Below are 24703 nucleotides of genomic sequence, written 5' to 3' on the forward strand. Positions count from 1 at the left end.
TGGCCAGACCAGCAACGGTCCCAGCAGAAGCCAGAGCCCCCTGCTGGGCTGAGATGAGCTCTGGACATGACTGGACTTCCCGTGACTGCACTACACAGAACTTTAACTTACACCGACGGTGCAATTGTGAAACATGAGTAGCGGACCTGGGATGAGAATGTTTGGTTTTAATTCTTTTGTTTTATTTTTTACCAGTTTATTTTGTACAAATACTTCTGATCTGTGGCGAATGTTATGTTGTATGTGGGGGCTGTTCTACTACAGGAGTGCAGGTGGAGGACTCCGCCCGTTCTCTCTTCTGGATGGAGACCTACATTCACACACAACAGCCAGACGTGGGGCAGAAATGAGTGATTTTGTTTGCGCATCCAGTGAACACAACAGCACAAGAAAACAGCTGATATTACACGAGAGAAATAACACACACAGTCTTCAGAAATAACATGACTGTTGATCTGAGTCCACATAATGACTCATGTCAAACCTTTATCAGCATCTGTTTAAGGTTCTGCATGTATTTGGTAAAGCGTTGGTGATGTCTTACAGCCTGGGTCTTTCTGGCTGGTTTCCTCTGAGATGGCATGGGTTTGGTTTTAAGGGATGTTCCTTCAGTTCACCTGGAGACTGTTGCAAGTTTGCCCTTTAATCTGTTTATTTAAATTTAGTTTGGGATCACTCTGCTTGCTGTGTCTGGTTATAACGTACCCGTATGTCGTGTAGACGATAAAATCCCGACGGCTTCACCAAACACGAGCCTTGTCCCTGTGGCGTTGGCATACATGTACAGATGAAATGTATTTATTCCTGAGGTGTGATTCCTCCCAGCTGAACGAGGCGTTCTGTTCCAGCTTCAACAACGGAAACGGAAAGTTTGAAGTGGAAGCATAATCCCCCATGCTGTCTTCAAGAGACACTCCACTTCCAAATGAGGACACCGGCTTCTCTGTCTCGCTGTCTCTCTCTTGGTAATGACTGGAATTTCATCTCCCTTAGACCAGGACAAATGCAGCCGCGTTACCGTAGTGCTGAGCTCTGGCATGTACCCAACATGCCCGACTGTTCTCGTTCGTCCTGGCAGGCTGAGCAGTGTTGCGTAGGGAAACTGGAGTGGCAGATGGGTAGGGCAGGACCTGCCCCGTCTTCAAGCATCAAAGATGGTCACTAATTTTAAAATTATGGACAAAAAGAATCATTTCTTATTCCTTTTCTATTAAGCAAGATAAAGATGACATTGGTATAGATGGTAGTAGTTACTTTTGCACTGTTGGGACTGATTGATCTGAATTAATTAGACATTAGCAACGTTCTGGGGGAGATGGCCACTCTGCTGTTTATTTCTGCGTTAGGACAAAGACCCATCATGTCCAGATTTGAAGGTTGCCGGAAACCTTTGATGTCATTGATGTGCTTTTTCTGATCTTTGCACGGTTCTCAGAAATAATTCTTCACATTGTTACATAAGAAAGTTGGCAAGCTCACTCCAAAACATCTCTGGCAGAAAATAAAAAAGCTTAAAGTGATCTGTGTTTTTTATTTCGGGAGTCGGTGGGTTGTACCTGCTTGCAAAGCCTTAGTAGCCTCTCAAAATCTTTATTTATGTTTTATTTTTGTCCATGGTATCTAAAGCCTTCGGCTCTGAGCCAGTAGGCTAAGCTAGACTTTAACCCAGGCTGGTGCCCGCTGGAGGAGAACAGCTGCTCTGAATCTTCTCCAGCAGGCCGTGGCTCTCGGGGGGGGTCGTCTGGAGCCTGCGCCAGTGAAATCAGAACATACAACAGTATGGAGGTCAGACTTTTACTTAGTGGCTGTTGAACACAACAGACGTGAATATTAATAGCTGTTGACAAATTGTCTCTACTGGTAGACAGTGTTTCGTTGAGCTGCCCTGCAGCTCCATGCTGTAGTCATAACAGCTTTAGCTGAACCAGCTCATGAAAGCTTGTAAAACTGTAATTCATTAGCTATTTAGACAAAATAGTAAAGTTCTATATTTAGGGCTGAGAGCATTTGAATGAATTGTCTTCTGACGCTTTCAATTCAGACCACCAAAGGAAACTTTTGCAGGTGTCTGATGGAGGCACAGTAACAATTTGTCTAACAAATTACTCAAATATAATAATCATCCTATAACAGTTAATGTTTCATGTTAATTATTTCACTGTAAATGCACAGATCTGTTCCCCTAGAGCAGTAGAATTAACTTTGTGCTTGGCCCCTGTGTTGATGCTTGTGCTCCTCCTTGATTGGCGGAAGCTGAGGTGGACATACTCGACGATACGCAAGTGGATGTGAACGTGGGGGCTCAGATGTGCACACAGCCTGGAAGGGAGGTGTGTGCATGTGTGAGCGTGCATGTGTGCGTCCAGGCCCCACCAACTCCAGAGCTGCGTTAGGGCTCCTGTTTTTGTAAACCACACCCATCTGGGTGGTGTTCACGCTGGCTTAAAGGCCCACTGCACATTAGGCACAGGACAGCCCAGGTCCAGTGGAACTCACAAGCTCACTCAAGCTGGTCTTTTTTATGGGGCTGTTAACACTAAGCACCAGTGCTGTATGTGGAGTTACCTTGGCCAGCAGTCATTTGTGGTCCACCCCCACGATTAGTATCTCAGTCACTGTTAACCACACCACACCTATAGTGTAGCAGAAGATGAAACTGAATCTGGCTAAGGAGTGAAAACAAGCCTGCTGCACAATCTTGGAGCCTCAGAAAAACATTTCACAATCTGCAGGGTTTCTCCGGCTATGCCTACAGTCTACGCCAAATGGAAGCTGCAGACCAAAAACTGTTGCCTCAGAACCATTTCAAACTGCTGTTATGAGGCTACAAAGCAGTCAGATGTGCAGCCCTGTGTTCAGCACAAGGCCACCTGATCCCTGAACCTTTAGGCTACGCTCTACAGGGCACAGACTGGGCAAATTGGCGTTTACTGGTAACCTTGCACAATTGCCTTAACTCCCCTTCTGACTCCACTGGGCTGGGAGCAGGTTGCATGGCCTTTAGATGTTGGGTCACCTCTCAGGCTACCTGAGGGGTAAAGGAACATGCGTTAAGGGCCATTCGGACCCTCTGCTTTAGACTCTTAACAGCCCAGAGCCAAAACTAATAGAAACAAGATGAATCTGGATGCTAAATGCTGGTATGTATGAGGATCTGGGTTGTGATCAGGCACAGTTATCATTTTCATATTTGCTTTTGTTATAAAACCAAATTAAATGAGAACCTTTTCCAGTTTTTATTATTCCAGTACGTGTGTGTGTGTTTACCACCTTTTAAATTCACAGTGGAAGTAAATATTTAAATGTCTGCCGGCTGCAGTGTTCCTGCCAGGTTGTGTATGTGCCAACTTGCTAGTGTGTGAACCAATGCAAAAGACTGAAAAGATTACCATGTGCAATTTATATAATGTATATTACAGAGAGAGAGAGAGAATTTCTGATCCTGTTCATGCTAGTTTTGTTTTGTGTGTGTGTGTGTGTGTGCCGGGGTTAGTAGGTTTACATGGAGCACATGTCGAGTGGCTGCAGGCTACAGTCTCTGGAAACCTTTGTGTACTTCACTACAATTCTCCTCATCTGGAACTATATACAGCGCCGGGAAAAAAAGACGCCACTACAAAATGATCAGTTTCTCTACTTTTACAATGGATGGGTGTGTGTTTGGCCAGGCTGAGCAGTTGTTTTACTCTATAAACTACTCTATAAACATTTCTTCCAAATTCCAGATAAAAACATTGTTTTTATGTGGTTTTTTTGTTTTGTTTTGTTTTTTTAATGAAAATGACTAATGGTCAAAATAACAAAACAGTTACAGAAATTTCACACCACAAATAATGCAAAGAAAACAAGCTCATATTCATTTATAAACAACACAGTACTAATATTTCAACTTAGGATGAGTAAAAAAAAAATCTATATTTGGTGGAATAACCCTGATTTTGAATCACAGCTTTCATGTGTCTTGGCATGCTTTCCACCAGCCTTTCACATTGCTGTTGGGTAACTTTACGCCGCTCCTGGCACAGAAATCCAGGAGCTCGGCTTTCTTTGATGGCTTGTGACCATCCATCTTCCTCTTGATCACATGCCAGAGGTTTTCATTGGGGTTTGGGTCTGGAGATTGGGCTGGCCATGATAGGGTCTTGATCTGGTGGTCCCTCATTCACACTTTGATTGACCTGGCTATGTGACATGGAGCATTTTCCTGTTGAAAAAAAATCAATCTTCAGAGTTGGGGTACATTTGTCAGAGCAGAAGGAAACAAGTTTTCTTCCAGCACAGTTTTGTAAGTAGCTTGATTCATGTGTCCTTCACAAAGACAAGTCTGGCCGATTCCATCCTTGCTGAAAGATCCCCAGATCATCACCGATCCTGCACCAAATTTTACAGTGGGTGTGACACACTGGCTTGTAGGCCTCTCCAGGTCTCCGTCTAACCATTACATGACCAGGTGTTGGACAAAGCTGAAAACTGCACTCATCAGAGAAGATGACCTTACTCCAGTCCTCTATGGTCTAATCCTTATGGTCTTTTGCAAATTTCAGTCTGGCTCTTCTTTGCTTCTCATTGAGGAAGGGCTTTTTTCTAGCTTTGCACGCCTTCAGCCCCGCCTCCAGAAGCCTGTTTTGAACCTTCCTTGCTGTGCAATTCACCCCAGCTTCTGCGTACCATTCTTTTGTAGGTCACTTGACGTCATCTTACGGTTGTGACATTCGAATGAGGTGGCGATCACCACGGTCAGTAGAGTCGTTTTCTACCTCTGCCAGTCTGTAGCTGTTGTTGTCTCATATGTTTGCTGCTTGACCTTGTTCTTATGAACCTCAGTTTTTGAAATTTTCAAGACAGAAGCAACCTGATGCTCACTGTATCTCTCTGCCAGTAAAGTTACAATGGAACCCTTCTTTTGCTTATTAAGAATCTTTCTTTTCAACACCTTTGGCATGGTCTGTAGCTGTAGTTTGACTACACTTACTTTTTGGGTAGCTCTAGCACAGCTTTTCCCATCCAGGTTCTATAACGAGAATATTCTATAACAAGATAACAGCAGCAGTAGTTTTATACTGTTGCTCGTTAGAACAGGATTTTGTTAAGGTGATCACCTATTCAGTGTCTGATTAAGTAGAATGAGGTGTGTCTGTGAAGGAATTCAATACTTGAATGGAATGGCTGCTGTACATGCGGAGATGCCGATTTAAGAGAAAATTGGAGCGGTCTCATTTTTTTCTAGAGATATATATACACACACACACACACACACACACACACACACACACACACACACACACACATTATATATATATATATATATATATATATATATATATATATATATATATATATATATATATATATAGTGTGTGTGTGTGTGTCTGCTATGAAAAGGATGGATGGATACCTCAACATCCTTTTACTTCAGTTAAAAAGGTGCAAGTCCTGTCATGTCAGGGTGGATGTTCCTATATGAGAGTCTGATATTGTGCGCTAAGAACATTCTTGCTCTGTTAGCAGACGTGCAGTAAAATCAGACTGTTGTTGTGTAGCGGAGGAGGGTGTGAAGTCTATGTCACTTACAGTATCCAGAGTGCACCAAAGATGAAGGTGAGTCAGTAACTTGGCATTTTAAAGAAATTCCAGAGTTACTCCATATTACATTTATGAGAAGAGAAAGACTTCATAAACTTAAGAATATAGCTATTGTTGGATTTACAGAGGGTTGGTAGAGTTAGCCCTATAATTAAGGGTAGTGTGCATCTGTGTGATGAAATGAACAGTGTGGGATTATGTTTGGTATAGTAGAGTTAAAACAGGATTAAGATTAGAATTAGAGTAGCAGTTGGGTTGATCCTAATGGTTCCCTGTTTCCAGCAGCAGGCCTCAGTAACTGGTGGCGGCACTCTTGGGCTCTGCTCTCCAGATGCCTTGTCAGACAGGCCATGAGCAGATCGTGTTTCTCTTCACTTCTGCGATTTTGAATTGAGTCTTTTCCCAAGAGACAAATACCTACACAAATACCTACAGGGCTAAGATCCACGCCGGCCCAGTGTACGTAATGGTAGAAAGGAAAACCACAAGGGACATAACACTGAAGTTCAAACATTTACGAAAACCAGACATCACGAACAAGACCAAGATCTGTGTGCAGACCGTTTATTAATCTGCCTGCACATACACAGATTGTGAGTAAAATGACACCTCCTGCTCGTCAAACCCGTTAACACTCATCATTCACATAAATGCCAGTATAGGAAGACATTTTCAAAACAGCTAGAGAACATCTGCATCTGTACTGGAATGCGACTGGCTCAGTTAGGTGGGGGTTGGGGATGCAAAACATCCGGATATCAGATCAGTGCAGGCTCCGAATACTGTGGCGGTAATCAGGATATTGTGCAATAGCAAAACTCTGAGGACTTGCTCGTCTTTCTGAGTGCGCTGTGTTCTGAACCCGAAGCCTCTTGGTCCTTCAGAACTTCGAGTATGAGCCTCCTTTAACATTTCTTTTTTTAGTACATATGACATCAGGCATCAGAAATGCCACTGGACTGAACATTCTCTCACACTGTACAGTTCTTTCAAAGATTAGCAGGACTGGCACATTGTAAATGCAGAAGCTGAGTGGGTGGCTATATTTATAGACTGGTTTGGTTTGGAGTGCTTTTTACTGTAACGTGCAACTAAACTTTCTGAGTACAGAACAAAACTATGGCAGTCTTCCATGTCTCACTGCTCTGGGTGCCTTTATGGCTTTGGATATGTGGTTATCTGTTTTAGCAGAATTGAAAGGTTCCAAAATTCCCACCTCTTCTTGCCGGGTGCTTTGGCTGCACTTCGGAATGGTGGCTGAGGGCCAAAGTCCATCTTCACACTCTCCAGGGTGGCGTTTCCTTCTCTTCCAAGAGGAGCACAGCCATTCGCCGGGCCGTTTCGCAAACAAAACAGCTAAAGAGGAGGTGAGGGGGTGGGGCTTGCTAATCCAGCTAAAACAGTTCATTGATTACAGATGGGGTGAATGTCTCGTCCAACTGAGATGGTTCCGATCCATTAATTGCCTTTTTACACAATTTATTTATTTATCAGGTGCAAAAGGTACTCGTGAATTCACACCTACAGTACAGCCCATGTGCCGCCTAAAATGAACACAATAAATAAATGAATGTCGACTATCTTTGAGCTTGCTACTACCACTGCTGTGGTCACCTCAGAAAGCAGCTGTTCTGGTCCTAGCCTGCCACCAGTCTCCGCTGGGGCAGCACACAGCAGTCTGCTGGCACTCACCTCCTCAGGGCGGGTGACGTGAGCCAGCTGTTGGCGCGTCACCACAGCATGCGGTGCCTGCTGGCAGTGCTTGCGCAGGATGGCGTCCAACTCGCCCTCGAGCAGGACTCTCCATCTGTGAACACAGCAGTACTGAGAGGGCTGGTTAAACAGTAACATCCCCACAAGCTGGAGAAGGTTTTACCTTCAGCCAAACCGTGTTCACACCCAAAGCCATCGTTAATCGACTTACATACCCCTCCCTTATTATTGTTCAAATGCAGAAAAACAAACAAAAATATCTACATGACCACATGAAGACTCTACAGTATGTCAGATCAGTTTTAAATATGGATCCAGATGTGTCCTTAAAGCAAGACATAAAAATATGTGTAACGCATAAAAATTGGCTCATGCCCCACCATGTCAAACTTCCCTTCGTCGGTGTGAGCTTTCAGAAGAGTTTCTGCATCACTAGTTGACATATGCTGTTATGGATGGATTCTATTACAAGGTCCATCTCACTCTCCACAGCAGGCTTTTGTGCTACGAAATAGAGTGTTTAAAGAATGCATAAACCAAAACAAGCTAATTTGTCATTGAACCGACTGGGGTGTACTCAATCTGTTCTAACAAATAAAAGAGCATATTTAAGATACTGAGTCATTGGGATGTGTACATTATAGACAGCGAGTCTGCTGAATTTATAATACAGAAGATAGTCAAGAAATAAAACTCAGTGAAAGTAAATGTGTTCACCTCTAACACCTCAGATACTGAATTATTCTCTTTTTCCTGGGATGGGGATGTACACTCAGGGCTCTGAAGTTAATCAGAATAGTACTATGTTGATTAGGGTGTAAAGATTCTCAAAGCTGCAACAATATAAGGAGATGGAAAAACCCAGCAGCCTTTGAAGGGCCCTGGTCGAGCCGACACGTTCACACACCTTTCTGCTCCACACCCTGCTTCCAACACCACAACTCCCCAACACTACCCCCTCACCACCACCACCACCACCACCCCTAAACACCCCTAAACACCCCCAACACCACCATCACCTCTAAATACCACCACCCCGAATAAAGACAGAAGTTATTTCAGATATAGGCTGGCATTCCACAACATTATGCAATCTTAAAAGATAAATAGCCTAAAGAATAATAATAATAACAAAAAACATTTACCAACTACAAAATTCAAGAGGTCCCAAAACTTGACATGGACATTGTCCATTTTTTCCAGTTCCCAATATTAAAAAATCTGTTTTTAATCTCTAATTTAAAGGTGCTAATATGGCCATAATACTGGATGATGCATGAATTCAGTGGTCTGTGGATGTGTGTAGTCAAACATCAACTGTGTAATCCTGCATAATCTTGATTCTGGTACCAACTTCTCTAGGAACAAAGAATACCATTACAACCTGTGTTGAAGTGCTTCTTTTATACTTGAGATTTGGACACTTGATCATATGACCATTAAATAGACTTACATTTACAGGCATCCAGAAAAGTTATCAAAAAAGTTATCGAGTACAAATAGATTAAAGTCTAGAAATACCCTTAAATTGTGATTCTGCCAAAACAAAATCAGTACTGAAACCTGGACTGGGAGACGCAGCTCAGTGTAACAGCAATGAAATGCAAGACAGTTCAGTTTCAGGGTCGGGTTTTGGGTTTGGGTTTTGGATCGGGTAAGGGTCGGGTTTTGAATAAAGCCATCAAGTAGGAGGGAGCTGTTCCATTTGAAGGGTTTAAATCTAATATAATCTGACCCAGCAACAGGAAGCCAGTGAAATGAACACAGCAGTCCAATGACATGGGAGAAGTTAGGAATGTTGAAGACTAGCCGTACTGCAGCGTTCCGCATCAGCTGCAGGGTCTGATGTCGCGCACGGGAAGTCCTGCCCGGAGAGATCTGTGGTAGTCAAGTCAGGAGAGGGGAACAAGAATCTGGGTGGTGTCCTGAGAGAAAGACAAGGATGAATTCTGACTGCGTGAGAAGACACCTGCATGACAGAGTCAAGTATGTGACATGAGCTAAGAATGACAGCTGGACATCCACAATTACTTTGAGTAGACCTGGTGGCAGACTGGTATCCTGCTACTGGCCAGCAGTTAATAAATAGCCTATAAGCTGGTAGTGAAATCAAAGTTGGCTAATGAAGGTTTGTTAGTAGTTAATAAATTAGATGTTAATTAGAAATGAGTTTTTTCTGTTTCTAGGCATCTGTTTACTTATATAGGACTAATTGATTAGCATCTTGTGCGCAAATTTGGAAGCGTTCGGTTCTTGCTGAGGAAAGCAATAGATTTTATTATTAGAGTTGCAGATTCTAATAATAAAAAAGCTATTTGGTTTTCTTCAAAGTGTATGACTGGGGTAGTTAAATTAATCTAAATTGAACCTTATGTCTTTACTTTATTATGTTTTAAATAAATAATTGCTCCATTCCTCCAATTTTCTTGATGCATAGTGCTGTATGTGGTGCTGAATCTGGACCTGCGTGGAGGTCTGGTTAAGCTCCATGGGCAACAGCAGGCCAGATGGGGACAGGCCATGTGTTTGCACAGCCTGTCCAGCAGAGGGCAGACCTGCAGACGCGGCATTTGTAGCTGCACGTGCACTAAATCAGCTCCTGGCATCATCTGGGCCTCTGGGTAACAGCTGGTGAAATATGGATGCAATAAGACTAGCTGTGGACTAAAAACACACTGAAATGTAACCACTGGTAATTCTTTGGGAGAATAAGGTACTCAGAAAAGAAATATAGAAATGATTTTAACAGTCATGAAATAACAATTACAGTAAAGTTACAGTAAGTTATAATTGATGGTTGATTACTCTGTTACTATAGAAATTGCTGACACTCAAATCATACTGGAATGACCCAACACTGAACTCCACCAGTATGTAACTCCACCAGTATGTAACTCCATCAGCCCTTCAGCATGCCGCCAACATGGGAGCGAGTGTATGAGGAGCTGTGCACGCTGGCTGGAAGGGATGCGCGTGCACGTCCGGGTGCAGCCATACAGCAGGTCCTTCCTCATGCTAATTGGTCTTGCTCTTTTTCATTCATGGCTAGTTATGTTTGGATGAAAAATCCTTTGAACTTGAACATGTGGTGTACGCACTGTGTCAGCGACAGCTTGGCAGCAGTTGTAGATGATAAGTCCGCTGGAATGATGGCAATGTGGCATGGCCTCTGGAGGTAGAGATGACCAACATGTCAGTCTGGTTCTGTTTATCCTTCATTACAATGTAGATGAAGTCTGCAGCTTCAGTGAAGGAGATTAGAACTGCGCCCGCAGACCAGCTGGTGCCGGACTGCTGCAGGGCTCAGGAAGGCTCTTTAAACACTTCTGAAAATAACAAATCAAACTTCTTTTGGTCTGATAAGCAAACTCTATTTAAGAACTTTAAAGGAAGAAAACAGAATGCTGAGTATGTGTGTGTGTGTGTGTGTGTGTGTGTGTGTGTGTGCGCGCGCGCGCATGTGTGTATGCATGCATATGAGTATTTATAGATACAGAGCTATAAATTGTGTCCTGAGGACATGGAATGTCAATTTTACTTTATTGTGAAGAGAGAGAGAGTAAAAAGAGAGTAAGAGAGGAAGAGAGAGGAATAGAATAAGGGTTAGGGTATGAGGGTAACAGAGTGTAAGGATTAGGGTATGAGAGGGTAAGAGAGTAAGGGTTAGGGTATGAGAGGGTATGAGAGTAAGGGTTAGGGTATGAGGGTAACAGAGTGTAAGGATTAGGGTATGAGAGGGTAAGAGAGTAAGGGTTAGGGTATGAGTAAGGGTTAGGGTATGAGAGGGTATGAGAGTAAGGGTTAGAGTAAGGATTAGGGTATGAGAGGGTAAGAGAGTAAGGGTTAGGATATGAGAGGGTATGAGAGTAAGGGTTAGGGTATGAGGGTAACAGAGTGTAAGGATTAGGGTATGAGGGTAACAGAGTGTAAGGATTAGGGTATGAGAGGGTACGAAAGTAAGGGTTAGGGTATGAGAGGGTACAAGAGTAAGGGTTAGGGTATGAGAGGGTACGAGAGTAAGGGTTAGGGTATGAGAGGGTACGAGAGTAAGGGTTAGGGTATGAGAGGGTACGAGAGGAAGGGTTAGGGTATGAGAGGGTACGAGAGTAAGGGTTAGGGTATGAGGGTAACAGAGTGTAAGGATTAGGGTATGAGAGGGTAAGAGAGTTAGGGTTAGGGTATGAGAGGGTATGAGAGTAAGGGTTAGGGTATGAGAGGGTATGAGAGTAAGGGTTAGGGTAAGGATTAGGGTATGAGAGGGTAAGAGAGTAAGGGTTAGGGTATGAGTAAGGATTAGGGTATGAGAGGGTATGAGAGTAAGGGTTAGGGTATGAGAGGGTACGAGAGTAAGGGTTAGGGTATGAGAGGGTATGAGAGTAAGGGTTATGGTATGAGAGGGTACGAGAGTAAGGGTTAGGGTATGAGAGGGTATGAGAGTAAGGGTTAGGGTATGAGAGGGTACGAGAGTAAGGGTTAGGGTATGAGGGTAACAGAGTGTAAGGATTAGGGTATGAGAGGGTAAGAGAGTTAGGGTTAGGGTATGAGAGGGTATGAGAGTAAGGGTTAGGGTAAGGATTAGGGTATGAGAGGGTAAGAGAGTAAGGGTTAGGGTATGAGTAAGGGTTAGGGTTTGAGAGGGTACGAGAGTAAGGGTTAGGGTATGAGAGGGTACGAGAGTAAGGGTTAGGGTATGAGAGGGTACGAGAGTAAGGGTTAGGGTATGAGGGTAACAGAGTGTAAGGATTAGGGTATGAGAGGGTAAGAGAGTTAGGGTTAGGGTATGAGAGGGTATGAGAGTAAGGGTTAGGGTATGAGAGGGTATGAGAGTAAGGGTTAGGGTATGAGAGGGTACGAGAGTAAGGGTTAGGGTATGAGAGGGTATGAGAGTAAGGGTTAGGGTATGAGGGTAACAGAGTGTAAGGATTAGGGTATGAGAGGGTAAGAGAGTTAGGGTTAGGGTATGAGAGGGTATGAGAGTAAGGGTTAGGGTATGAGAGGGTATGAGAGTAAGGGTTAGGGTAAGGATTAGGGTATAAGAGGGTAAGAGAGTAAGGGTTAGGGTATGAGGGTAACAGAGTGTAAGGATTAGGGTATGAGAGGGTAAGAGAGTTAGGGTTAGGGTATGAGAGGGTATGAGAGTAAGGGTTAGGGTATGAGAGGGTATGAGAGTAAGGGTTAGGGTATGAGAGGGTACGAGAGTAAGGGTTAGGGTATGAGAGGGTATGAGAGTAAGGGTTAGGGTATGAGGGTAACAGAGTGTAAGGATTAGGGTATGAGAGGGTAAGAGAGTTAGGGTTAGGGTATGAGAGGGTATGAGAGTAAGGGTTAGGGTATGAGAGGGTATGAGAGTAAGGGTTAGGGTAAGGATTAGGGTATAAGAGGGTAAGAGAGTAAGGGTTAGGGTATGAGTAAGGGTTAGGGTATGAGAGGGTACGAGAGTAAGGGTTAGGGTATGAGAGTTAGGGTTAGGGTATGAGAGGGTAAGAGAGTTAGGGTAAGGGTTAGGGTTAAACATGGATCTATTTCAGTATGCGCTTACGCAGGATGTAACAGAAAGGATATATGGTAACGGTTCTGTCTGGGCAGCGAGTGTGGATTAAACCTGAGCGCGTGCTTCCTCTGAAAAGACGCCTATACGCAAAAATACAACTATTTCGCCTTAGCAAAGGAAGGCAGCAGAATCTGGGATTTCCTAAAACAGATCCAAGTGTTTGAAAAAAAAAAGTTATTTTGAAGAGGAAATGAAACAGTCATGCTGGTAACCCCCAGTAATACCAGTAACCCGCAGTCATGCTGGTAACCCCCAGTAATACAGTAATACCAGTAACCTCAGTCATACTGGTAACCCCCAGGCATGCTGGTAACCCCTAGTAATACCAGTAACCAGCAGTCATGCTGGTAACCCCCAGTAATGGCAGTAACCCCGAGTAGTACCAGTAATAATCCCAACTTCATCAGATAGCTGCTGAAAATTGTTTTAAACTGTGAACCACTTTAGTTAAAAAGAGAAATAAAAATGTAGCCAAAATTACAAAATTGTGACATCATTTTGCCATGTTGTATAATGCTGTTAATGTCATTAAGCCTCCGGTTCTGAAAATGAATTAATAAAAGTGGAAATAAACACAATGTTGCATTGATTTATATTCAACACAAAACAGCTGGCCAATGTTCCAGTTATTATGCAACTCTTTATACGCTCTCACATTCTTCATCATGACTAGTAGTAGTACAGAGTACAGGAAGTCCCTCACATCTTGGGCCCTGTTCTCTAGTTCTTCTCAGAGTTTAAGGTTATTCTCTAGATCTTCTCAGAGTTGGAGTTATTCTCTAGATCTTCTCAGAGTTGGAGTTATTCTCTAGTTCTTCTCAGGGTTGGAGGTTATTCTCTAGTTCTTCTCAGGGTTGGAGGTTATTCTCTAGTTCTTCTCAGAGTTTAAGGTTATTCTCTAGTTCTTCTCAGAGTTTAAGGTTATTCTCTAGTTCTTCTCAGAGTTTAAGGTTATTCTCTAGTTCTTCTCAGAGTTTAAGGTTATTCTCTAGATCTTCTCAGAGTTGGAGTTATTCTCTAGATCTTCTCAGAGTTGGAGTTATTCTCTAGTTCTTCTCAGGGTTGGAGGTTATTCTCTAGTTCTTCTCTGGGTTGGGGTTATTCTCTAGTTCTTCTCTGGGTTGGAGTTATTCTCTAGTTCTTCTCTGGGTTGGGGTTATTCTCTAGTTCTTCTCTGGGTTGGGGTTATTCTCTAGTTCTTCTCTGGGTTGGAGTTATTCTCTAGTTCTTCTCGGCTAATGAATTGATTAGTTGGTTTCTAGTTGGCACTTTTTTCACATCACATCAGCTGTGGTTCTACCTTAAACTGCATTAATGTTGAGTAACGGCATTTCACTCTTGACAGAGTAAAGGCTACAGTGGTTGTTGTAATGGCTGGTGTCTGGGGATTTGACCTTCTCCAAATGAACTGAGCGCTGCTTTGACTCAGGCGAGGTGGTGGTCCAGTGCTTGGTATGCAGTACACCTCAGTCTCTTGGCTGTCCTCCTGCCTCCTCATTTGACTGAAGGTCAGTGTCACAGGGACTGGAGTGGTGTTTTAGGGCAGAGGGATTGCGAGAGGAATCAGCGAGTGGTGTTTTTTAGAACAAAGGTTCTTAGTCCTACTGGTTGGCTCAATTTTTGTTTATTTCTTCATTTGAGTCTGCTTATATAGGTTTGGAGAGTCAACGTGTACAGCAGAAAACTGCAATTTCACACCTCCAAAATATGAGAGCCATAGAGTCACATTTCATATTAAAGAAAAACAAAACCATCTTGTATTTTAAATATGGCAGACAAACATTCGTTCTATCCTCTGAAGGACAAGCCTAAACATTGTAGTGGTGTAATGTGAGCACTGCTGTGCCTGGTGAAAGTGAATGTGCTAATCACCGATAAATAAGAAATAAGACAGAGTACAGAAGAATGTAAGGAAGTGGTCAGCCCCTGCAGGACCGTCTGTACCCCATCTTCATCTTCAGACCTCAAGACTAGCAATTATAGTGGCAACAAACAGGAGAAAGAAAAATATTCATCCTTTGTTTTCACAAATCAAGCCATTCTGAGCACACGTTGCCAGAGCATTGTACACAACTACATCATGAAGCATGTTACATGTTGAGACCATGAATGGCCAGGACACAGGGTGTGTACTGATGACATACTCTGGTGTCACACCTACACAGCTGTGTGCCAGTCTCCTCCGCTCCGCCCACTCCCAGTCTGTGGCTTCACCGTTACCATGGTGATGACCCCACCATGTTTTGGTGTGTCTGTGAACTCGGGTATTTGAGCATGTGCTACAGCGAGCTCTGGTCAGTGAACAGTGAGGAGGGCTTTACAGGCTGTTTAATACTCTCTCCAGCAGCCTTGTGATGTCTAAGTGGATTCATGTGTTTTCAATCATCTTTTGGGACAATAAAAAGGCAAAATGTTCATCCCTAACTAGAACTGTATTATGTCTTAAAAACATACACAGGGAATTGCTAGAAATGCTGAGAATTAACAGATGCCATATAACCAGCATGCCCTCGTTAACAGTGTGGAAACTGTTTGTTTTTCTAAAAAGTTGGCAGTCAGTGTAAAAGCTTTATAAAATAAATATTGTTCACTTATTTACTGAGAAGGAGCCCATCCTCATCTTCAAAGACTGCCAAATATGTAACGTGAATATGTGACTGTACGAACGTGTACATTGTAAGTGCACCTTCCTCGAGTCTGTGAGCAACGCACTCGTCAGGTCTGTCGGCCCAGACTCCTCCTGATCCATTAGTGTCTAACGACAAATACAAAATCAGTAATGTGATTGTCATTTTTTAGTTAGTGTTTGGACTACAATGAAAAGATGTGTCATTTTTTGATTCTTAAAAACCTTTTGGAAACTTCCATGGAAGTGTGTGTTATGGCATAAGACTGTGAGAGAATTCACACGAGACTGAAGCTGGCTTCTTGTTCACCTTCTTTAACATTTCCACCTTTACGTTTGTACAGTCCGCATTCTGAAATAGTGAAATAGTTGATAGCATTACAATTTCTCACAAATATTCAATTAGCTAATTAAAACACTGTGAGATTTGCAAAACCTATTATTTTAACTCTAGCTATTTGTCTTGTTAAGTTAAAAATGCCATAAACTGAAATTAGGAATTAACTAGCGAAGTAGCTGTTACTAGGTTGGTTCTCGCAGAAATTACTGGTTGATGGTAACAGAAATATACACCCCCCGCCTTACAGGTGAGTCAGGAGTGAAACACCCACACAGACCTGGAGACTCAGGGGAAGGTCCTCACCACTGGCTGCAGGTGTGAGTGTGATGACATAACATGAGTGATATCAGGTTTAGCTGAGTAAAGGAGTCTTAGCACTGCAAACTCTTTGTTCAGGATAAATTAAAGAACTTTGGGTTTATGATCGACACTAGGTCTTAAAACAGTTTGCATAAATTAGATGCAAGCAATTACATGATTTGTTATATGCTTTTTTTCTTAGAGTAATGTAGCAGATATTCCACTACACACACACACACACACACACACACACACACACACAGGTTATGGGGTCACAGACTCCCCCACTGCAGTTGAGCTGGTGTCTCAGACAGAGAGCATGTGGAGACTGGTAACTTACTGTAGCACACACACAAACATACACACAGACACACACATACACATCTGGAGCTGGCCCGAGGGCATGGCTGCATGACACACTGAAGTGCTGAGTAGGGAGTCTACATCATTTTACTGAACCACAGGGGGTGTGACCCAAAAGCACACCAGCCTAAATGTGTTTGGCCGGATGCAAGACTAGGTATGATATGTGTGATAGCAGAGGATAGGTAAGACTGAGGTAATTTCACATTTTCTGTATTTTCTGCTGCTGAATAGACACGTAATATTTATTATTTAATTTTAAATAGTTACGTGTTATTTAATCATATTGTTGAAAAGTGTTTAAATGTTTTTTTTTTTTTTTCAAATTCTTAATCTTATTGCTTTTGCAGGCAGGTGAAGTGATGAAGGAGTCTCTCCCCTCCCCTGTCGTCCTGCTGTTGGTTTTTGCCCTGTCGCAGGACTCTATCCAGGCTGCAGGGTACCAGAACCTCACGGCAGCTGCAGGCACTTCTCCCCCACAGCTCTGACGTCTGCACGCAGCTGCCCCTCTTCCCCTGTGCACACGCACGACCCAGATAAAGGACACCTTCAAGTACATCAACACCGTTGTCTCCAGCCTCGTTTTCCTGCTGGGAACAGTTGGGAATGTGACTTTACTAAGGACGATCAAAGGGAACAAATGTATGAGAAGTGGACTCGGAATTCTCATTGCCAGTCTGGCCTTGGGAGACATTATTCATATTATTATTGATATTCCCATCAATGTGTATAAGGTGAGTTCACTAACGGAAACATATTTGTTAGCACCACAAATGAACAGAAATGTGACAAAGGTTCATATAATTTTGAAGATATTTGTGTCAAAACCTAATTAAGTCTCAACGTTTCAATGATGCGTTGCTCTTTGTTTCCTTCTTGTAAACTCATCCCTTTTGTCCAGAAGACCTCGTTGGGCATCACTGTCCTAGGGCTGTGTGCCTTACGCATCGACAGGTGCAGCCAAACACAGTCTAGCTATCCCAGACAAACTATCCTTCAGTTACTCAGAAATGATCATATCATTACAGTTTCATCTTCTCCATGAAAGTAAAAGATTGTGTTTTTACTTACAAGGTATTGAGTTGTTGCATCCAGGAGTTTTATCAAAAAACAAGGCATTCCAAAGTGGACAGCGTTGAAACTGTTTATAATATGGATGACGTCAGCTGTGTTGGCTGTTCCTGAGGCAATAGCGTTTGATCAAATCACAACGGAGTATAAAGGAGAGTCTGATTCACCCCGTGCAACACTCACACTTCATGAAGGTAATACTCTAAAATTCACAAATTATTCTTCTGTTCGAGTCACTGATGCTGGCCTTTTCTGTAAGGACTATCAAAGTGTTTTTTAGCACAGGGATAGTTTCAACATTTTTGCTGTAGTGTTCAGCACTATGTAGTAAAAAGCTAGTTACTCAGCTGCATATAGTTGTAATGGACAGGCCAGGTCACTCTTATTATCAGAAAATTATTATTTTCTGAAATCATCAGTGCTCTCTCTCTCTCTCTCTCTCTCTCTCTCTCTCTCTCTGTCTATATTACGCTCACGTGGTGGTTCTCAATACTGTTGTAGGGTCTGTATCTTAAACACACTGTGGTGGAAGGATCTGCTTCCTGTTGGAAGCAATGTTTGCAGACATGTTTACAGATATGTTTACAGACATGTGTATAGGCATGTTTACAGGTATGTTTACAGACATTTACAGATATGTTTACAGACATGTTTACAAGTGACAGTCTTTCAGGCAGCTCTACTCTAGAGGACCCAGGAGATCTTATAGGAATTAGCTATGACTCACGTGGTGTGAAACTGTTGCTAGCACCTAGTCAACTCAGCATTTAGTCTGACTCATTTGGCATATTTAGAACCTTGGCACTTCCCTCTTACATAAAAAGGCCTGAAACCTGTGAGTAACTAGGATTAGGATTAGGATTTGTATTAGGTTAGGACTAGGACTAGGGCTAGAGTTAAAGTCAGGGTTAGAGTTATTTGTCATTGTTAATTTTTCAGGTTATGGTTGTTAAATATAATGGTATGTGAAAGTAAGAGTTTTGAGGAATATATAGACAGCAACATTAGTTTTTTATTTTTACTTTTTAATGAGTAAATGTACTCTATACTCAGTTATGTGGAATAAGAGTTTCAAGGCATTTGTTTACAGGCAAGTTACTATCAGTTAGGTTCTGTCAGTGTAAAACACTTTTGAGTTCTACCACATCCTTCTGGAGTAAAACACTCATAAATGTGTGATATGAAGAGTCATTTCACTCATGACACACTGTTGAGACTTTTGGTGAGTAACAGCTATGTTAGCACAGTAAAAGTGTTATGGAAATAAACTATTGCTGCTAGTACCTAGTAACAGCAATTCTCTGAGCATTAAAACTTAACTCTAATGCTGCAGTACTGCACAAAAAAGACCATCATCATCACCATCTTCTTCATCATCATCATCTTCATCCTCCTCCCAACAAATACTTACATACATATTTTCCAAAGGTTCATCATCTTTCTTCTCTCCATGCAGTTCTACAAAGCAGCTAAAGACTGGTGGCTCTTTGGGTTTTGCTTCCTGACTCCCCTGCTGTGCACAGCATTCTTCTACGCATGTATGAGTCAGGAGATTCTCAGGCCATGTGCGCAGCAGTCTGAGCTGAACTACACCCTTAAACAGGTATGGCTGGGATATGTCCCATCTGTCCTCCTCAATCTGTGTGACCTACTGCTCACTGACCTCCATAATATGAAACTGACTAAAACTGGACAACATTTTTACTGTAAAACGTAAAATGCCCACATGCCCAAACACCCATACGCACCAAGGACCAAATGCCTACACGCACCAATGCCCAAATGCCCAAACACCTACATGCCCAAACACACCAACGCCCACACGTCCACACACTAACAGGCCCACACGTGCACATGTCCAAACGTCTAAACACCCACACACCCAAACAGCCAAATGCCCAAATGCCCACATGCACCGACATCCAAACATCCAAACACCCAAATGTCAAAACGCCCACAGGCCCAAACACCCACACATCCACACACCCACATTGTATGTCAGCTTGGATGAAGAGCTGCTGATAGCCATCTACTCCAGCATGCTGTGTAGCGAGAACATGACGGTGACATTAGGCTGATTAGCTCTTCACTCTCATTAGAAAGGGACTGATTAATCCTTTATAGACTGTTTAATACTGCTTTTCTCTAACATATGCAAATACCAGCACAAGGTCAGAAAACTGAAGACACACAATGGCACATTGCTTCCTTCAGCTGAATAGGAACTGAATAGCTGGGAGGAATGAACTGAAAGAACGTATAAGCACATGGCGTCGGATGATGTGTGTGTAAAATTTGTTCTCAGACTGGTGAAGTGATGTGTGTGAAGAAGAGAGCTGTATTGTGCTGGAACCGAGGAACCGAGGAACCGAGTCATTGGTGTTTACAACCACGTAGACTGTAGTGCATCAGTCCAGAGTGCTGTGTAGACTGTACTGCTTTGTAGCAGTGCTGCAGTAACACTGGTGGCAGTGTGTACACACAGTAACCAGCGCGCTGGTTCTCTCTCCCCTCCAGAGACAGGAAACTGCCAGAGCTGTTTTCTGCCTGGTGTTTGTGTTCGCCATCTGCTGGCTTCCACTTCACCTAAGCAGAGTTTTGAAACTGACCATCTATGATTAAAAAGACCCCAAGAGATGGGATATGCTGAGGTAGGTAATGCTGCGTTTGTGTGTGTGTGTGTGTGTGTGTGTGTATGTGTATATATGAGTGTTGGGTGAGTGGATGTGGGTGTGTTTATGTGTGTGTGGATGTTTGGGTGTGTAGGTGTCAGTCTGGGTGTGTGTGATGGTATGTGTGAGTGTGAGTGTATGTGTGTGCGTGTATGTGTGTGTGTCTGCATGTGTGTGGTATTGCCAGTAAAACATTTTGCTTTCTGGTGTTTTCTAGTGCCTTGCTAATTCTTGACTATGTGAGCATTAACATGGCGTCTGTGAACTCCTGCATCAATCCCATAACCCTGTACACGATCAGCAGAAGGTTCCGACGACACTTCCAGGTCAAGACAGAGACACTTCCAGGTCAACCCAGTCTGTGTTCTGGCTAGCAAACCATCTCTCACACTACACTGGCTAGGCTGGAGCTCTCTGCTAGCTCAGGCGTGTACCGGGCAAAGCACCAGCAGATCGACCACATGTTCCTTTATCTTGCTACAGTGGGAACAGGACACCTGAACTAGGCAGAACAGTAACTCACCCTTTAACTGTTACTCATTGGTAGACCTCGCTTAACATCAGCATGAGATGCCTCATAAAGGTTGTGTGACATTATGCCAGCACGGTTTGATTACAGATTAATTATTAATTAATGTATCCCCCTGGAAATCACATGGCAGCATGTGGAATGTCAAATCTTTATACGATTATCCTGCCTGACATCATCAAACGTTTTAGTTTGTCTACACAAAAAGGCAACCTTGAGCCGTGATAATGGCAACAGCACACACAAGAACCGTGAGCTAGAATACAATAGGTCGAAACTTAATTCAGATTCTGTCGTATTCCATTACAGTGGGAGCAGAAAGTGCAAGCGTACAATGATATCAGTGCTGCATAATTTATATTGCTAATATAGTTCAAAGCAGGGATGTATTTCCAGATATATGGATTTATGTTAGAGGGTCAAATATTATTTATTATAGTTTTGTATAATATTATTCTTAATACACTGTTTATTTTATCATGGATTATTTTTTGTCTATATCTTTTTTTAAGTTTGAACTTTCTGTAAAAATGATCCTCTTTTGTTTATTTATCTCTCAGTTATTACTGTGCTGCTGTGTCTCCTCCCCACTGAACATCCGAGATGAGGGACAAACCTTCATGAGGTCAAAGGTCACAGATCCTGCCTCAGACAACAGCTCCAAGGATGACCCTTCACCTAAATACTGTGTTCCTAACAACATGACATGCCTGACAGTCTGCTCGTGTCTCTAATCTGAAGACGTGCCTGACAGTCTGGTCATATCCCTAACCTGAAGACGTGCCTGACAGTGTGCACATTTAACCCAGACCACAGGACTTCAGGGAACATGGGACACAGGACATAGGCAGGACTTCGGTGAACACAGGACACAGGACAGCAGTCCTAGAATTAGCTCTCTGTTTTTGCTGATCTTAGAATTTCAGACAGTAAGATCCTCTTTCTGGGTGAGTGCATGTTTGAATCTGTTTTGATGTGTGTTCATGTACTGTTTGTGTATTTTTGTAGGTCTGATTTTAAAATAAAATGTCCAAAGACAATGTTGTGTTCTATATGTGTTCTGTACTGAAATATTGACGTTCATGGCATATCAGTGCTTACTGCAGCCCAGGGATATTAGAACAGGTCATTTTACAAGACAACACATACATGACTCTCAACATAGTCCAGACATGGAAACTAAAACAGACATGGACACAGACACAGACATGGGCACTGACACAGACACGTACACAGACATGGGCACTGACACAGACACGTACACAGACATGGGCTCTGACACAGACACATACACAGACATGGGCACAGACATTGGCACAGACACAGACATTGACACAGACACGGACACAGACATGGACACAGACATTGACACAGACATTGACACAGACACAGACATTGACACAGACATTGGCACAGACACAGACATTAACACAGACATTGGCACAGACACAGACATTGACACAGACACGGACACAGACACAGACATGGGCACTGACACAGACATGGGCACTGACACAGACACATACACAGACATGGGCACTGACACAGACATATACACAGACATGGGCACTGACACAGACACGTACACAGACATGGGCACTGACACAGACACGTACACAGACATGGGCACTGACAGACATGGACACAGACATGGACACAGACATTGGCACAGACACAGACATTGACACAGACATTGGCACAGGCACAGACATGGACACAGACATTGGCACAGACACTGGTCTTCAGCTAAAAAACAAAGCTTCTGACTCTGCAAAGAGGACATCTGGTTTTGGCAGGTAAGACACACACTCACACACACACACATACACACACACATACACACACACACACACACACGCACACACACACACACACACACACACACACACTTACACACACACACTCACACACACACACATACACACACACATACACACACACACACACACACGCACACACACACACACACACACACACACACACACTTACACACACACACTCACACACACACACACACACACACACACACTCACACACTCACACACACACGCTCACACACACGTGTTTGTTCAGCCCTGGCTGTCCCTGCAGGCTTAAACTCAATTCCAGCCATTATGTCAGGTGCTCCCTCCAAACATTTCACACAGTGTGGGCTGCAAATCACGGCTTGAGTCATTCAGGTGCCTCAGGACTGCGCTCACACCCTGGCACCTGTGCTGAAGACAAATATTCCCCTATCTGTAATTGCACTCCCGTTTCCCATTGGGGGCTAAATGGAGAATATGTCAGGCACCATAGCTGTGGCGCTCGACAACAATGCATACAAGCCACTCTGTGTTCGCGTCAAAAAGCCCGTGAGTGAGGAGAATGATTAGAGCAGCCTCCCCTCCCCATCACCCTCATAGAAGCAGCTTGGAGAAACTCCTGCCTTTCATGCTGCCGTTCTATCCGTCACACGTCGAAGAGAAAGTGCCAGATCAGCACCAGTTCTGAGTTCTCCTCCCGCCGCAGTGACTGATTGATGACGGGTCTATTTATAACACGCCGTTACACGTGTTGTGCACTGGGACACCTTCAGGAGCCTGAGCCTGAGCCTGAGAACGAGGCAGCGAGAGCGCAGGGATGACACAACGAGGTCAGGGGGTGGTGATCGCAAGAAAGAGTGATGGGAAAACGTCCTGATGGGCCTCTTCACCTGAGCCATGCCTCTTTCACAGAATCAGAATAGAGTGTTTTAATGCTTAAGCACACTTTGTTAAATTGAACACAGTGAATTGATCGTTGAATAATAACAACAAAAAAAGAGCATAATAATGTAATATACTGTATTATAATATAATGTATATATTATACTGAACCAAGAAACGTATACTTTTTTAATATCAGTATTTGGCAGATGGACTTATTCAGAATGATTACCAGTTACTTCCTAAATCAGAAATCAGTAAAGATGGAGTGTAAATTAATTTTTGCCTCTCAGTGGTACTCGGGAAGTCCGGTTTTACCCACAAAGGCTGAGTTTGACTGCAGAGTTTCATCGTAACCAAGCAGGAACACAACAGATCAGTCATGAGGATGAAGCAGTAGCTCTTCAGCTGTTTAAAGAGGTGGGTGAACTTGAATAACATGAAATTGTAGGATAACTGATTAATTATTCTAACATACCAGACTAAATATCAACACACAGGGTTAGCTCTAGAAGTAATTAGCAGGGTTAGCTCTAGCAGTAATTAGCAGGGTTAGCTCTAGCTGTAATTAGCAGGGTTAGCTCTAGCAGTAATTAGCAGGGTTAGCTCTAGCTGTAATTAGCAGGCTTAGCTCTAGAAGTAATTAGCAGGGTTAGCTCTAGCAGTAATTAGCAGGGTTAGCTCTAGCAGTAATTAGCAGGGTTAGCTCTAGAAGTAATTAGCAGGGTTAGCTCTAGCTGTAATTAGCAGGGTTAGCTCTAGCTGTAATTAGCAGGGTTAGCTCTAGAAGTAATTAGCAGGCTTAGCTCTAGAAGTAATTAGCAGGGTTAGCTCTAGCTGTAATTAGCAGGGTTAGCTCTAGAAGTAATTAGCAGGGTTAGCTCTAGCTGTAATTAGCAGGCTTAGCTCTAGAAGTAATTAGCAGGGTTAGCTCTAGCTGTAATTAGCAGGGTTAGCTCTAGAAGTAATTAGCAGGCTTAGCTCTAGAAGTAATTAGCAGGGTTAGCTCTAGCTGTAATTAGCAGGGTTAGCTCTAGAAGTAATTAGCAGGGTTAGCTCTAGCTGTAATTAGCAGGGTTAGCTCTAGCTGTAATTAGCAGGCTTAGCTCTAGCTGTAATTAGCAGGGTTAGCTCTAGAAGTAATTAGCAGGGTTAGCTCTAGAAGTAATTAGCAGGGTTAGCTCTAGCAGTAATTAGCAGGGTTAGCTCTAGCTGTAATTAGCAGGGTTAGCTCTAGAAGTAATTAGCAGGCTTAGCTCTAGAAGTAA

The 24703-nt window shown here is 43.1% G+C and overlaps 2 protein-coding genes across 3 annotated transcripts in view; both read left to right on the forward strand.

Annotated features, from left to right (window-relative positions):
• cog3 (component of oligomeric golgi complex 3) overlaps positions 1 to 1520 on the forward strand; it is a 20002-nt gene extending 18482 nt beyond the window's left edge. For both annotated transcript variants that reach the window (XM_027030451.2, XM_027030452.2), the window contains one exon: positions 1 to 1520. This exon is cut by the window's left edge and continues 69 nt beyond it. The gene's annotated coding sequence lies outside the window, so the exon portion shown is untranslated.
• Positions 1521 to 16857: 15337 nt separating this feature from the next.
• ednrbb (endothelin receptor type Bb) lies at positions 16858 to 21747 on the forward strand. Its single transcript, XM_035522953.1, is given in 8 exon segments — positions 16858 to 17210; positions 17378 to 17430; positions 17551 to 17703; positions 17705 to 17741; positions 19004 to 19150; positions 20065 to 20198; positions 20437 to 20567; positions 21309 to 21747. Coding segments are annotated over 8 exon segments (792 nt in total). The 5' UTR covers positions 16858 to 17120; the 3' UTR covers positions 21356 to 21747.
• The last annotated feature ends 2956 nt before the right edge of the window (positions 21748 to 24703 follow it).

This window comes from Electrophorus electricus, chromosome 25 (genome assembly GCF_013358815.1).
Source record: "Electrophorus electricus isolate fEleEle1 chromosome 25, fEleEle1.pri, whole genome shotgun sequence".
In the NCBI taxonomy this organism is placed as follows: Eukaryota; Metazoa; Chordata; class Actinopteri; order Gymnotiformes; family Gymnotidae; genus Electrophorus; species Electrophorus electricus.